Genomic DNA, 13,531 nt, shown 5'->3' with positions numbered 1-13,531 from the left:
AAAAAAAAAAAAAAAAAAAAAAAAAAAGTTTAAAAAAATGGTGGCCTAAAGATGAGTGTGACTGTAAAAATTTTTTTTTAATTTATTTTATTTATTTTGGCTCCTACTTGGCAGATAGAGAAACTGATGCTCAGAGAAGGGACTGACCTGCCCTGAGCTAGAGGCAGACTTGGAACCTGGGTATCCAGGTTCCCACTGGCTTCACTTCCCACTGCTCACATTTGGGTTGTTTTAGGTCTTCGTTGCCACACGCAGGCTTTCTCTAGTTGTGGTGAGCGGGGGCTACTCTTCGTTGCGGTGCACGGGCTTCTCATTGTGGTGGCTTCTCTTGTTGCAGAGCACGGGCTCTAGGTGCGCGGGCTTCAGTAGTTGCAGCACATAGGCTTCAGTAGTTGTGGTGCATGGGCTCTAGAGCGCAGGCTCAGTAGTTGTGGCGCATGGGCTTAGTTGCTCAGCAGCATGTGGGATCTTCCAGGACCAGGGATTGAACCCGTGTCCCCTGCATTGGCAGGAGGTTTCTTAACCACCGCGCCACCAGGGAAACCCGAAAATAGCTTTCAACCAGAGGAAAGGGAGCCTGGCCTTCTTGGAGGAATGGAAGGAGAAGCAGATGGCTGGAACAGAGGTTCAAGGGAGAAGGTGGATTCTAAAATTCTTTGTTAAGCCTCAGAAAGATTGAAGGTGATGCTTCACAGCATCATTTAGTCAGGCCAAGGCCCTCCAAAGAGTTAGGGGTGTGACTCAGCGGTCATCTCAGTCACACAATAGGACTTCTACAAAGCTTAAGGGTGTTATCCCTCAGCTATCTCAGCAGAAAACTAAGATACAGTAGGCCTATCTTGAAGAGATGTGTGGTTGTGGCTTTGGAGTGGAGTTCTTTGGCATGAACACCAATAAGATTAACAAGAGAAACACCAAGTTTTTAAGAGAATATATTTAAGAAATGCCTCTAGCTTGGACTGAAAGGACCAGAAATAGTACAAAACAGAGAGCTTTGGACTTCTGCCTTCTACAAGCAGGAACCAGGCTAGGCAAAGACTATTTCACTGTAACCATGTATTACATGGAAGCATGTCAGAGGGCAAAATCAAGAATCCAGAGACTGAAGCCCAGAAAGTTTCCAGGTCTTGAATCCTAGTCAATGAACTGCCAACATGTACCTGGTGGGATTTCAGAATTGCTACCGACTATTGACTCCCATTTCCCCTCCCCTTTTGGAACAGGAGTGTCTATGAAGGTTATCTATGCCATCCCACCACTGTATGTTGGCTGTGGAAGTGGACAGATTAACTCATCTCTTTTGTTCACAGGTCTTCAGATCTAGAGGAACTATACTTGAGATGCTGCACAACTGAACCCTGATCCATATCTGGACCTGATTTAAATAAGATTTTGGACTTCAAGTTAATGCTGTAATGGATAAAACTTTTGGAGGCTTTGGGGGGAAAATGCATTTTGCACATAGGAGGTATGTAAACAATTTGTGGCCAAGTGTGTACCCTGGTGGTTTCAAATTATGTCCACAAATTCTTTCCTTCAAGGGTGGGCTGGATTTAGTGGCTCACTTCTAATGAATGGAATATTGTAGAAATGACAGTGAAATGTCTGAGACTAGGTCATAAAAGGCATTGCAGCCTCCTTGCTCACTCTCTCTAGAAGCCAGCTTACTCATATCTTGAGAACACTCAGGTAGCCCAGTAGAGAGGCCCACATGAAATTATGGAGGCTTTCTCCCAACAGCCAGCAAGGAAACTGGAGTTTCAACAGCTATGTAAGTAAACCATCTTGGAGGGAAATCCACCAGCCCCTGTCAAGCCTTCAGATGACTGCAACCTCATGAAACCCTGAGCCAGAACCACCCAGCTGAATTGCTCCTGGATTCCCAACTCTCAGAACCAGTGTGAGATAATATTTTTTAAGCTGTTAGTTTTGTGGTAATCTGTTATGCACCAATAGTTAATTAATACACTGCTAACTTTGGGCTATGTCTTTATCCAGGGGCTCTGCCCGTTTAGTCCAATTTTAGCAAGAATCCTGCTGAGTTAGTTCAGGAAAAATCCCCCTTGATCTGACCACCCTTGATATCAGATCAAATTCCTCTCCCCTCACCTCAATATCTCATCACCCTGGCCTGGCCTCAGCAATGATCCCATCAGTGGGTTTAGCTAGAATCCACCCTTACCCCGATGCTTCCTCTCAGTAAGTTTCCATGCACTGACACCGACCCTGATCCTTGGCTATAAATCCCAACCTTGTCCTTGCTGGAGTCAGAGTTAAGCTCAATCTCTCTCCCCTATTACAAAACCCCATTGTAGTAGTGTTCCCATGAATAAAGGTTTTCTTACCACCTTTAATAGGTGTTATGAATAATTTTTAACATTTCCAAGTTTTGTTACTAGGAATTACTCTCAAATGAATATTTTCATACCTTTACCTTTTATACTATATTTATTTAGGGGGAACAGATTTCTAGAATTAAAACATTTCACGTTTTTACCATACAAACAGAAAATATCTTTTAAAAAAATAACTCATGTAGTAATCTGAAAAGGATGTGTATATAGACATGTCAGTGTACATATACACATACTCTCAGAGCTCCAAGGAAAACTTAATTCTCAGTAAACTATAAATTAAGACTAAAACATTCAGCCTTCAAATTCTGAAATCTTTGGAATTAACTTACAAAAAAATGTACAGAGAATGAAAATTTTAATAAAAAAAATATATATGCATCAAAATATTTGGGATTCAGACAAAACTGTTATTTAAATAAAGGTAGGTAAAGTCCTAATCCTTTATTAAATAAAAAAAATACTCAATATCTTGTAATAACCTATTATGGAAAACTAAAAAGGGATATATATGCATAACTGAATCACTTTGATGTACACCTGGAACTAACACAACATTGTAAATCAACTCTATTTTCATAAAAATTTTTAAAAAGTAAAAATAAAGCTTTTAAAATACAAGGTTATAAAAAAGAACAATCATAAAGAAAGTAGAAGGTATATAATGAATTGAGACAAAAATCGATTACAGGGCTTCCCTGGTGGCGCAGTGGTTGACAGTCCTCCTGCCGATGCAGGGGACACGGGTCCATGCCCCGGTCCAGGAGGATCCCATGTGACGCGGCCGCTGGGCCTGCGCGTCCGGAGCCTGTGCTTCGCAGCGGGAGAGGCCCGCGTACCGCAAAAAAAAAAAAAAAAAAAAAGATTACAGATAAAACTTGTTGGGATAATAAAGCAAGGGTTGCTTCTTGGAAAAAGTAAATCAGAAACATTGATAAAACTGTGGTAAATCTAGTAAGGGGAAGAGGAAATTAATTCCAATACTAGAAATGAGAAATGGAATGAGATTCTGAGAGGATAATATTCAACTCCAAGTGGATTTATTTTTGTTTCACGAAAGGAAGGTTTCTAATAGAAAAGTTGTGAATCCAGCCAAGCAAAACCTTGGGTTAGTGAAAGAAAGGAAAGAAAGGGGAGGAAGGGAAGGGAAGGAAAAGAAGGGAAGGGAAGGGGAGGGGAGGGGAGGGAAGGAAGGAAGGAAAATGACTGTCTCAACGGATGTTGTAAACTATCCAATAAAACAATTCTCTTTAAATTTTAAAGATAGAAATTCATTAAGCCATATACTCATTACCTCTGATGGTAAAGCATTCCTAATTAAACCAAGAATAAGAAAGCCCATTTACACATCATTGTTTAGAAGTCCTGGCCAATGCAATAAGATTACAAATAAAACTAAAAATATGCCATGTTATTGGTGAAAAGACAACACAGTGAAAACACTTTTTCAAAAAAACATTTTATTTCTATAATGCTAATTTTACTTACAATTTTTGGCAACATTAATAAAATAATAAATTTTATCTGAAAGAACAAGCAAAATAGACAAGGAAATTCATAAAGGGCAATAACAAAATAGTAATCTTGACAGATATTCAATATATTTGTAAACAAAACAAAGTGACATTGCCTTAAAAAAATATAGAAGTATCAATAGAAAAACAGAGAAAGCTCTTGAAAGAACTCAACTCACTATTAATTGTCTTCTATTTGCAGGCACAGAAACTGACTCAAGCAAACTCAATTCTAAGAGAGAAGCAAAGCCCTTGATAATTATCTCTTCCCAGCTTTTTGTGAAAATCTAGGAAATTTAGACTGATAGGGAAGAAGAGTGTGGAGACTTAAAGTGCGTTTAAGAGGAGGATAAAAAGGGGGGTGGGTTGGAGATTTCACTCTGTGATTTTAACAACACTGGTGAAGCTCAAAATACCAAAGGAAGTGTCAAGCAATTAAGCGAGGTAGCAAGCCATGCAGGCCTAGGGGAAGAGCATTCCAAGAAGGAGAACAGCAGTTACAAAGTCTTGGATCGGGAAGAAATGGAATTTGCTTGAGGAAAAGCAAGGCCAGTGTGTCAAAAATAGTGCACCAGTGGGGAAAATGGCAGAGTAGCACGACAGAGAATGGAAGAGAGGAGGTAGTCAGGGGCCATATCACTGGAACCTTAGTTGGCAATAAATAACAACTTGTACTCCTTAGGAGCATACTTTAGAGCAAACAACAGTAACAGAGTTGATAATACTAAGCAACCACAAACACAAAGAACTAAAACATTTCATATTTTTACCATAGAAACAGAATAAGGGAGATAAGTATGCAAAAGTCTGCACATCTATTTATATATAGAAGTTTCCACCTGAGACCAGAACACAAACACACACACACACACACTCTTTCTACACCTAAAGAAAGGGGTTCAAGCTGAAATTTTACCAAAGTGCTTTGGCCCAAGCAAACTAACTGGAAAGGCCTAGTAAAATATTCAAAGTGCAAATCAATCAATCAAGCATTGAGCAAATAAATACAACAGAATCTACACTCAGGATATTATCTAAAATATGGATGATATACTCACAACAACTTTGTTATCTGTAGTCCTTTCTCCTCAATTCTAAGAGGGATGCTAACCCCTTGATGAATATACCTTTCCAGCATTTTGTGAAAGCTTAGAAAATTTAACTAGATTGAGGAGGGGGGAAAAGGAGTGGGGAGAGATAAAGTACCTTTAAAGAGGAGGAGAAAGCAACAGAAAAAGGGAGAGATTTCTCCTGGCACAGGTCTACAGACAGGATCCCAGATTCCTTGAGTGGTGCACAGAGGCTGCTAGGTACCTGGGCTGGAGGTGGAGCGAGAAGGGATGGCACTAAAACATGCCTAGGGAGACTCAACTCCAGGAACCCTCAGAGGCAACCAAGGCTGCTGATGTTCAGAAACCAAAACTTAGAGGGTACCCCAGTTCTGTGAAAGAGCCCTTGGAGATGGCAAGGAAAAAGGTTCCGGCAAGTATAATCACAGATTAGACAGCTGACAGATCAAATGAAGGATAATAACCCTATGACCTGATAATTACTGAAATAAATGAGACATTTCTGGCACACTGGAGTGTGTCAAGTAAGACCCAAACTCAGTATTAGTTTGATAAAATGGGAAATTATACACACAAAGAATTAACTGTTAACTGTAATACATTCATGTCCAAGGCAAGATACAAAATTGCAAACTTCACATGTTCAATTAGGGTAAGATACATGTAACTGGAAATGTGTTAGGAAAAGTCCTATGATGGGTTTAATCACTCAACTATTTTTATCCACTATTCCTACTTTTCTTGGACAACCCCATTCCAGCTTAAGGGTAAGAGAACTAAACTTAGCCCAATTCATAAACTGGACAGATTCCATGTGTTTGGCCCTTTTCAGTTAAAACTATGGGTCCAGTACAGATCAAACTATGGATGTCAGGGATTTTTTTCCTTGGGAACCTTAACTTGCTTTACTGCTGTTACTGAGAGAGATATGGGTAGTTCATTCTGACTAAAGGCCAGCCAGATGGGAGAGGTGAGAGAACAAATCAAATTCCCCTTTTGATCACTCAAAAGGAGGTCCCCTGGCACCAGGTCCCATTCTATTAATTATCTCTGCTTCCCCATCTGAAGCCAATGATACACAGTACCTGCTTGATGCCTGCAGGGGCCCCTCACCAAACATAGGCATTTTATTTTAATGGTTTGGCTTCCTTGGATGTTCTTGGGCTAGGTAAAGACAGTCTGAGACAGTGTTCCTTCTGCCTTGGCTCCAAGCCTGGAGTGAATGTGTGCCCCTTCCTCAACTGGGACAAGGAGCCACTCACTGCTCTCCACTGACTGAATTCCCTGTTTCTGGTCCCCATTCACACCACAGGGTCTCCATCAACTTCTCCACACCAAGGCTTTCAGAGCCAGGTTATTTTAGATCAGCACAACAGAGGCACTTCTGAGAGTTCAGCAGCAAACGGGACCATGCCATAACAAAGCCATTTCAGTCTGGCTATAGTTAATATTGAAATATTCAAGGCATGGAAAAAGTTGAAAATAAAATTAAGTTGTTAAAAAATTCTACAGATTATATGTATAGCAGAGCTTTCAAACTTACAAATAACATGAAATACCAAAATAATAAATAGGTTTTCACTTTTCTCTTTCTCTCTTCCCCCCCCCATTCACACACACACACACACACACACACACACACACACACACACACACCCCTTTTATGTATTAAGCCAGATAGTTATATGAAAATCAGGTAATATATTTTTAAATAATATCTCAAAATTCAGACCAAACAATATTGTACTTCATGAATTTTTAGAAAAACCTCATAAATGATCCATTGGTTTCACTATATTTGATGCTATTGAATAATGTTATGATTTGGATTTTTTGTTTTTAGTGGGGTTTTTAACTTTGATTGAAGTATTTGCTTCAGATTTACTGAAAGTAGAATTAATGGGGTTTTTTTGAAATTCTACTTTTAGACCTGGGGGGTGAAGGCTCAGAATCAGATGTGTTCACAGTAATGGATGCTAATTCCACTGATCCTGGTTCAAGAGGTCCCAGTGACACTTGGATAACAACTTTTGTTTCAGGAGGCAATCCTTCTAGTTGCTTAGGCTTCTTAAACATTTGATGACACTGGGTCTTGTGCTCCATTTTCTCCTTGAAAGTTAAAAACTGTAGCCGGCATTTGGAACACTGGTGAACACTCTTTTCCCAGTGTCCTCTATAATGACACATGTATGGTGTTGCAGTTTTGAAAATTTTGAGACAAAATGGGCAAAGCAAATTCTTAGTGTTTTCGTGGTATGTTCTGAAATGTGTTTCTACATCAGTAAAGGCTGACGATCTGTAATTGCAGACCTGGCACACATAGGGCATTTCGCCAGGCTTATGATTGTCTTTCATGTGCTGTAAGAGAACCTGATCTGTTTCAAAAGACAACTCACAGATTTTACAGACTGCAGAGGGCTCCTGGAAAGTATGGACACTTTCAATGTGACATTGCAGCTGGAAGGGAGTGGGAAACTGGCGGTGGCAGTGCTGGCAGGTAGTATGGTTTTTCCAGCTGTCACCCCTCTGCTTTTCAAGTTCCAAATGGTGCTTCATGTGATTCATAAACTTGACATTTTTTAGAACTTTCAAGCAGCTGAGGCATTTAAAGGCTGTGTGAGTCTTCTGTTCTGGCTGCCCATCTCCTGTATGCTGTCCATAGTAAAAGTCACGAAGTAACACGATCAGATTTCCTTTCATGGGATCAACAGTCTTGTTTTGACTTGCTAGACTCGAAAAGTCTGTTTTTGCCAGTCCATTTTCCCCAAAAGGACTTATAGGCCTGCAACGAACACTGTCCTTTGGAAAAGCTGTTGGACAAGGTTCTCCATTCTGAACATGGCTTAATGAGGTATGAACACTGTCTGAGGGTGTGCTTTGCTGAGCTGTCATTGTATGAAAGATACCTGAAGGGGCCAGAGCTAAAGAGTGTCCCCCTATGATTCCATTACTGAGTTTAGGCCTTTTGGGATTTGTGCTATTTGTTTCAGAAGTGGAAAGTTGCTTTGTTACACGAGGACTTTTATTCATACCTCCTGTAGAAAGTGCTGCTCCTACTGGATGCTGCAATGAACTTGTGAAGGTAATCAAAGGAGGAGAACATAACTCTGAAGAGCTAATAGGCACGACTTGTGGTGAATTATTTTTATAATCAGGTTTAGACAAAGGCTCAATAATAATAGGACTATCTGTTGATCTTGATTCAGAGTCAGAAACTGGTAAGACAGTCATTGCTTCTGATGTAGGCATCACATGACTTACAGGCTCCAATTTGTGAGCATTATCTTTTCTGAAGTGACCAGACTGTTTTCTCCTTGAACAAGAACCTGGGGTAACTCTGTTCAATATGTTTGAAACGACTGGTTTTGAATTTGAGGTCATCCCAACAAAGATCAGCTCAGCATCTTCATTTACATGTTCTACCCCAACAAAGATCAGTTCAGCATCTTCATCATCTACTTGTTTGGTTTCTTCTATGCTTTTCTGTGGTTCTGGCTCTTGTTCTTCACATAACATACATGGTGGTTCCATTTTCTAAATTTTTTTATTCTTGAAGGGTGTGGCCACAGATCCCAGTGCTTCCTTTATATAAACTGCCACCTAAGTATAAACATACTACACATCAGTTAAGTACAGAAAAATACGTTATTTAATTCTCTCCAAAACTCTAGGGTATTTATAAACATCCTTATTTTACAGATAAGGACACTGAGAGTCAAAGAGGATAAATGACAGCTTAAAAACCTATGATTACAAGTCTATATGACTCTAGAATCATAGCTTTGCCCTATGCTGATTTTGATCTCTTCTATTAAAAAAAGAAAAAAAACCCAAAACTCCAACAACTAATCACTAGGTGAAATCACATGTAAAGGATGGGTATTTTTATAAAAGCACCATTGTGCAGTGTTTAGAAACATGGGGTCTGGAGTCAAAGAAGATTAAGCTGGAATTCTAACCAGCTACATCTTTTTTGGAAAATTTATAACTTTTAAATGTGTTTCTGTATCTTAAAGGCAAAAATCCTTATTTCTTAGACTTAAAGTAACAGCTCTTTTTTTTTTGCGGTACGCGGGCCTCTCACTGTTTTGGCCTCTCCCGTTGCAGAGCACAGGCTCCGGACGCGCAGGCTCAGCGGCCATGGCTCACGGGCCTAGCCGCTCCGCGGCATGTGGGATCTTCCCAGACCGGGGCATGAACCCGTGTCCCTTGCATCGTCAGGCAGACTCTCAACCACTGAGCCACCAGGGAAACCCAGTAACAGCTCTTTTTAAAAAGCATCAGGACTTCCCTGGTGGCGCAGTGGTTAAGAATTCGCCTGCCAACGCAGGGGACACAGGTTCAAGCCCTGGTCCGGGAAGATCCCACATGCCGCAGAGCAACTAAGCCCGTGTGCCACAACTACTGAGCCTGTGTTCTAGAGCCCGCGAGCCACAACTACTCAGCCCACGTGTCACAAATACTGAAGCCCGTGTGCCTAGAGCCCATGCTGTGCAACAAGAGAAGTTACCGCATTGAGAAGCCTGTGCACCGCAACAAAGAGTAGACCCCCTCGATGCAACTAGAGAAAGCCGTGCAACAACAAAGACCCAACATAGCCAAAAATAAATAAATAAATTTATTTTTAAAAAAGAAAAAAAGAAAAAGCATCAAATATTCAATGGCATCTTGTTTTGTAGAATTGGAAGAAAATTTATATTAAATGCACATATCTAAATTGATTCACACATACTGATTTCATATATGTTAATACAGAAAAGAAGTGTCAACTTCAAAGAATAGAATAAGAGTATCTACATATGGTCAACAAATAGCATAATTCAATGTCAAGCGCTGAGCACAGGCCTAGCAAATTGGGAATGAACTCTCTTGATAATCTCACCCCAATTCAACACTGATGTCTCCTAAATTTCTCCCTCTAATCCTGACTTCCCCACTAAACTTAAATCCAACAGTGCTTTGTGCCTCACTCCACCTGTCTCTTCACATAGCAGGCAAAGTAATGCTGTTCAAACAAATTAGACTGCATCATTGCTCAGCTCAAAACCTTCCAATGCCTTTCAGGTTCACTCAGTAAAAGGCCAAGTCCTTCCAATGCCTATAAGACCACACTTCCAACCCTACATACTGTCCCCTGCAATTATGTCATACTCCTCTCCCCCATCCACTTCACTCTAACCACACTAACCTCCTTGCTATTTCTTGAACAAACTAAACACTTTACCTTACTTAGAGTCCTTATATTTGTTGTCCGTCTAATATGAATGCCCATCATCCAGATACCTACATGGCTGGCCCCTCACCACCTTCTGGGCTCTGTTCCAAGCCTTCTTCTCAGAGAGGTTCTCAGATACTCCAACCAACCTCTAATTCACATTCCCAATTTCTCTTCCCTTCTCTTCCACCTATAAGCCTTTATCACCACCTAATATATTATAAACATTATTTATCTTGATTATTTTCTATTGTCTATCCAGTAAAATGTAAACTCCAAAGGGCAGGAATTCACTTTGGTTGACTGCTGGATCACCAGCACAAAGAACATTGCCTAGCATAGCATGGGAGCTCAACAAATACAGAATTTGTTAAATGAATTAATAAATAGTAACTCTCATCAATATGAACCTTTATTTGTAGAACAGAGTGTGCTCCATTAATTCCATGTTTTCTATCAATTTACTCTGAGAACCTTGTCCGCATCAGAAATTCACATGTTGAAGCCCTAACCCCCAATGTGATGGTATTTGAAGATGGGTTCTTTGGGGGATAATTAGGTTTAGATAAGGTCATGAGGGCCCTCATGATTGGATTAGTGCCAAGAAGAGACATCACAGAGCTTGCTTCCTCTCTATTTCCCCCAACACCCCCCCAAATGTGAAGACACAGGAGGAAGGTAAAGGAGAGCCCTCAGTAGGGAACCAAATCAGCCAGCACCTTAATCTTGGACTTTCCAGCCTTCAAAACTGTGGGAATAAATTTCTGTTGTTTTTAAAAAATAAAAATAAACTGGGTTCCAATAACATTGCTGAACTTTCACCTAATGATCTTAGTAGAATTTTTAGCTGTTGACCATACTGATTAACTTTTCATCCAACCAATCATCCAAGATGAAAAGTTAATTAAGAGTGGAGAAAGAATGATACATAAAACAAATAAATTAATGAATGCATTCATTTAGAACAAGAGTAACACCAGACCATGGGAATTTTCTTATCACTTCTCCTCTAGTGTCCTTATTTTCTACAATTACCAGAATCTTGAGAATTTGGGGTAGGGAGGTTGGACATGCCAAGACCTGCTAGATCTAAGGGATGAGTCCTCAAAAATCACTTCATCTCCCCCACCAAGAAAGTTGCCAAGGGCTGTGGAAGGAGCCAATGAGAGGTTTCACTCCAAAAATAGCTGAGAGAACAGTGGGTGACGACCCACCTCCCAGGTTATTCCTGTGCATTTCAACAATGGCCCATTAAATGGGTTTTGTTATAGCCACACACCAGATTTTTTCAGGCATCAGTCCCTCTTAAGTAACTTCCTGAGATTGCCACTAGGGCTCCTCTGGTACCTACCCTCACCATCTTCCCTTGCCCCTGACTCTTTTCACCCATTATTGCTCCTCCAGATTCTTGTCCCAACCCCGTCACTCTCTCCCCACCACAGCAGTCAAGTCCCTTCTCCACCACTCCTTCTTCCCTCTACTCCATTAACCCCACATAGTTGCTGCCTTAGAATTTAACATCCATTAAACACAGACCCTTGGGGGAAATGGGAGTTTCACAGGATCCTTAAAACTGCCATAAACATTTGGATTCTATCCTAGGGCAACTGAGCAAAACAAAAGTAATTTTTTCATTAATATTTTTTAACAAATATTTTTTCACAAATAAGCTCAGGATGATAAAGGAATGCAAAAATAGAGTCTAATCTAGCCTGGGAGTCTAGGAGGAGAACAACTATTAAGCCAAGGTTGTTCATTGTCAAAAAACATGACTATTTCTATAGAATGGACAGAGAGAAAAAGGAAGGATTTACAGACTCTCACCACCATTTCCACTTTTCTTTTTTAATTTTATTTTTGAGGTCGCCCTAATGTAAACCTCTTCCTTCGCCTGAGGGCTTCTCTCTTTTAAAAAATTTATTTATTTATGGCTGTGTTGGGTCTTCATTGCTGCACACAGGCTTTCTCTAGCTGCCGTGAGCGGGGGCTACTCTTAGTTGTGGTGCACGTGCTTTTCATTGCGGCGGCTTCTCTTGTTGCGGAGCCTGGGCTTTAGGTGTGCGGGCTTCAGTAGTTGTGGCATGTGGGCTCAGTAGTTGTGGTTCGCGGGCTCTAGAGCACAGGCTCAGTAGTTGTGGCGCACGGGCTTAGCTGCTCCGCGGCATGTGGGATCTTCCCGAATCAGGGTTCGAACCCATGTCCCCTGCATTGGCAGGTGGATTCTTAACCATTGTGCCACCAGGAAAGTCCCACCCTTTCCACTCTTGCTACCTCTCTGACCTCTCCTCTCTCTACTCTAACATTCATTCACTCCAATCCAGCTACAGTGCTTCCTTGCTGCTCCCTTCAAAGTCTCCACCTTAAATTCTTGTCCTCCAGATATCCCCATGGCTAACATTCTTCTACCTCCTTCAAGTCCATGTCCAAACCTACCTATTCCAAGAGACTTACTCTGACCACCTTATCTAAAATCACAACACTCCTACCTACCCAACATTCAATCCTATGACCCTACTCTATTATATTTTTCCTAACTTCATAACATCATCTTTTATTTCACAAGAGAATGTACACATTTATTATATTGACTATATTTCTTCCTCCACTGAACTGTTAGTTCCTTCCACAGGAGAAATTCTGTTTTGTTTTTTAGTTTGTTTTTGTCTGTTTTGTTCACTGATTTCTCCCAAGGACCAAGAGCAGTCCTGGCATACAATAAGCACTCAAATATTCATTAAAAGAAAATAATTATCTAGAAGGGGATAAAAATAATTCAACAAAAGAAGGTAGGGTGAGGGAAAAGGTAGGAAATGTTCAAACTTTGGATATAACCAATTTCTTCAAGTCTGGGAGCCACTGAGGTGTACTGTTATACCAAATGTGAGAGCCCTGCAATCCTGGGATTCAGGAGGATGACTATGGCCAGATCTCATCATGGGGACCAACAGTTTGGGGAAGCCTTTTCTTAGAACAGTATGGATAGAGTACTACATTTCACTCAGGCAGGCAGGAGAGAAATTCAGCCACTTTCCCTTTTCCTTCCTTTCCTCCCAAGAGCAGCATCTTAGAAGAATCCACAAAGGACATATGAGAAGGGTAGGAGTTCAACCTAAAAGTGGCCTGTTAGTTCTGAGGCAATTCCTTTCGCGAAGACTAAGAATTTGGAGAGGGTTTGGAAGTATCAGGTGAGTGGAGAATGATTTAAAGAGAGGGGTTGTGGAGGACCACAAAAAAAAAAGACACCTTAAAAAAAATGACAGGGCTTCCATGGTGGCGCAGTGGTTGCGCGTCCGCCTGCCGATGCAGGGGAACCGGGTTCGCGCCCCGGTCTGGGAGGATCCCACGTGCCGCAGAGCGGCTGGGCCCGTGAGCCATGGC

General features: G+C 40.9%; 1 protein-coding gene across 5 annotated transcripts in view; it reads right to left on the bottom strand.

The window, feature by feature from the left end:
- Positions 1 to 13,531, bottom strand: part of LOC102996849 (zinc finger protein 280B) — a 30,944-nt gene that overhangs the window by 7,873 nt on the left and 9,540 nt on the right. For 4 of the 5 annotated variants that reach the window (XM_055080352.1, XM_007130955.3, XM_055080353.1 and 1 more), the window contains exon 3: positions 6,722 to 8,538. The exons of the other annotated variant lie outside the window; for it this stretch is intronic. In XM_055080352.1, coding sequence (XP_054936327.1) covers positions 6,835 to 8,469 — 1,635 coding nt within the window. In that variant the 5' untranslated portion in view covers positions 8,470 to 8,538 and the 3' untranslated portion in view covers positions 6,722 to 6,834. Of the gene's footprint in view, positions 1 to 6,721; positions 8,539 to 13,531 lie in introns of those variants that run through there. 5 annotated transcript variants of the gene reach the window in all.

The sequence above is a fragment of the Physeter macrocephalus genome, chromosome 19, assembly GCF_002837175.3.
Source record: "Physeter macrocephalus isolate SW-GA chromosome 19, ASM283717v5, whole genome shotgun sequence".
Lineage (NCBI taxonomy): Eukaryota > Metazoa > Chordata > Mammalia > Artiodactyla > Physeteridae > Physeter > Physeter macrocephalus.
This window is presented reverse-complemented; position numbering and strand designations above follow the sequence as displayed.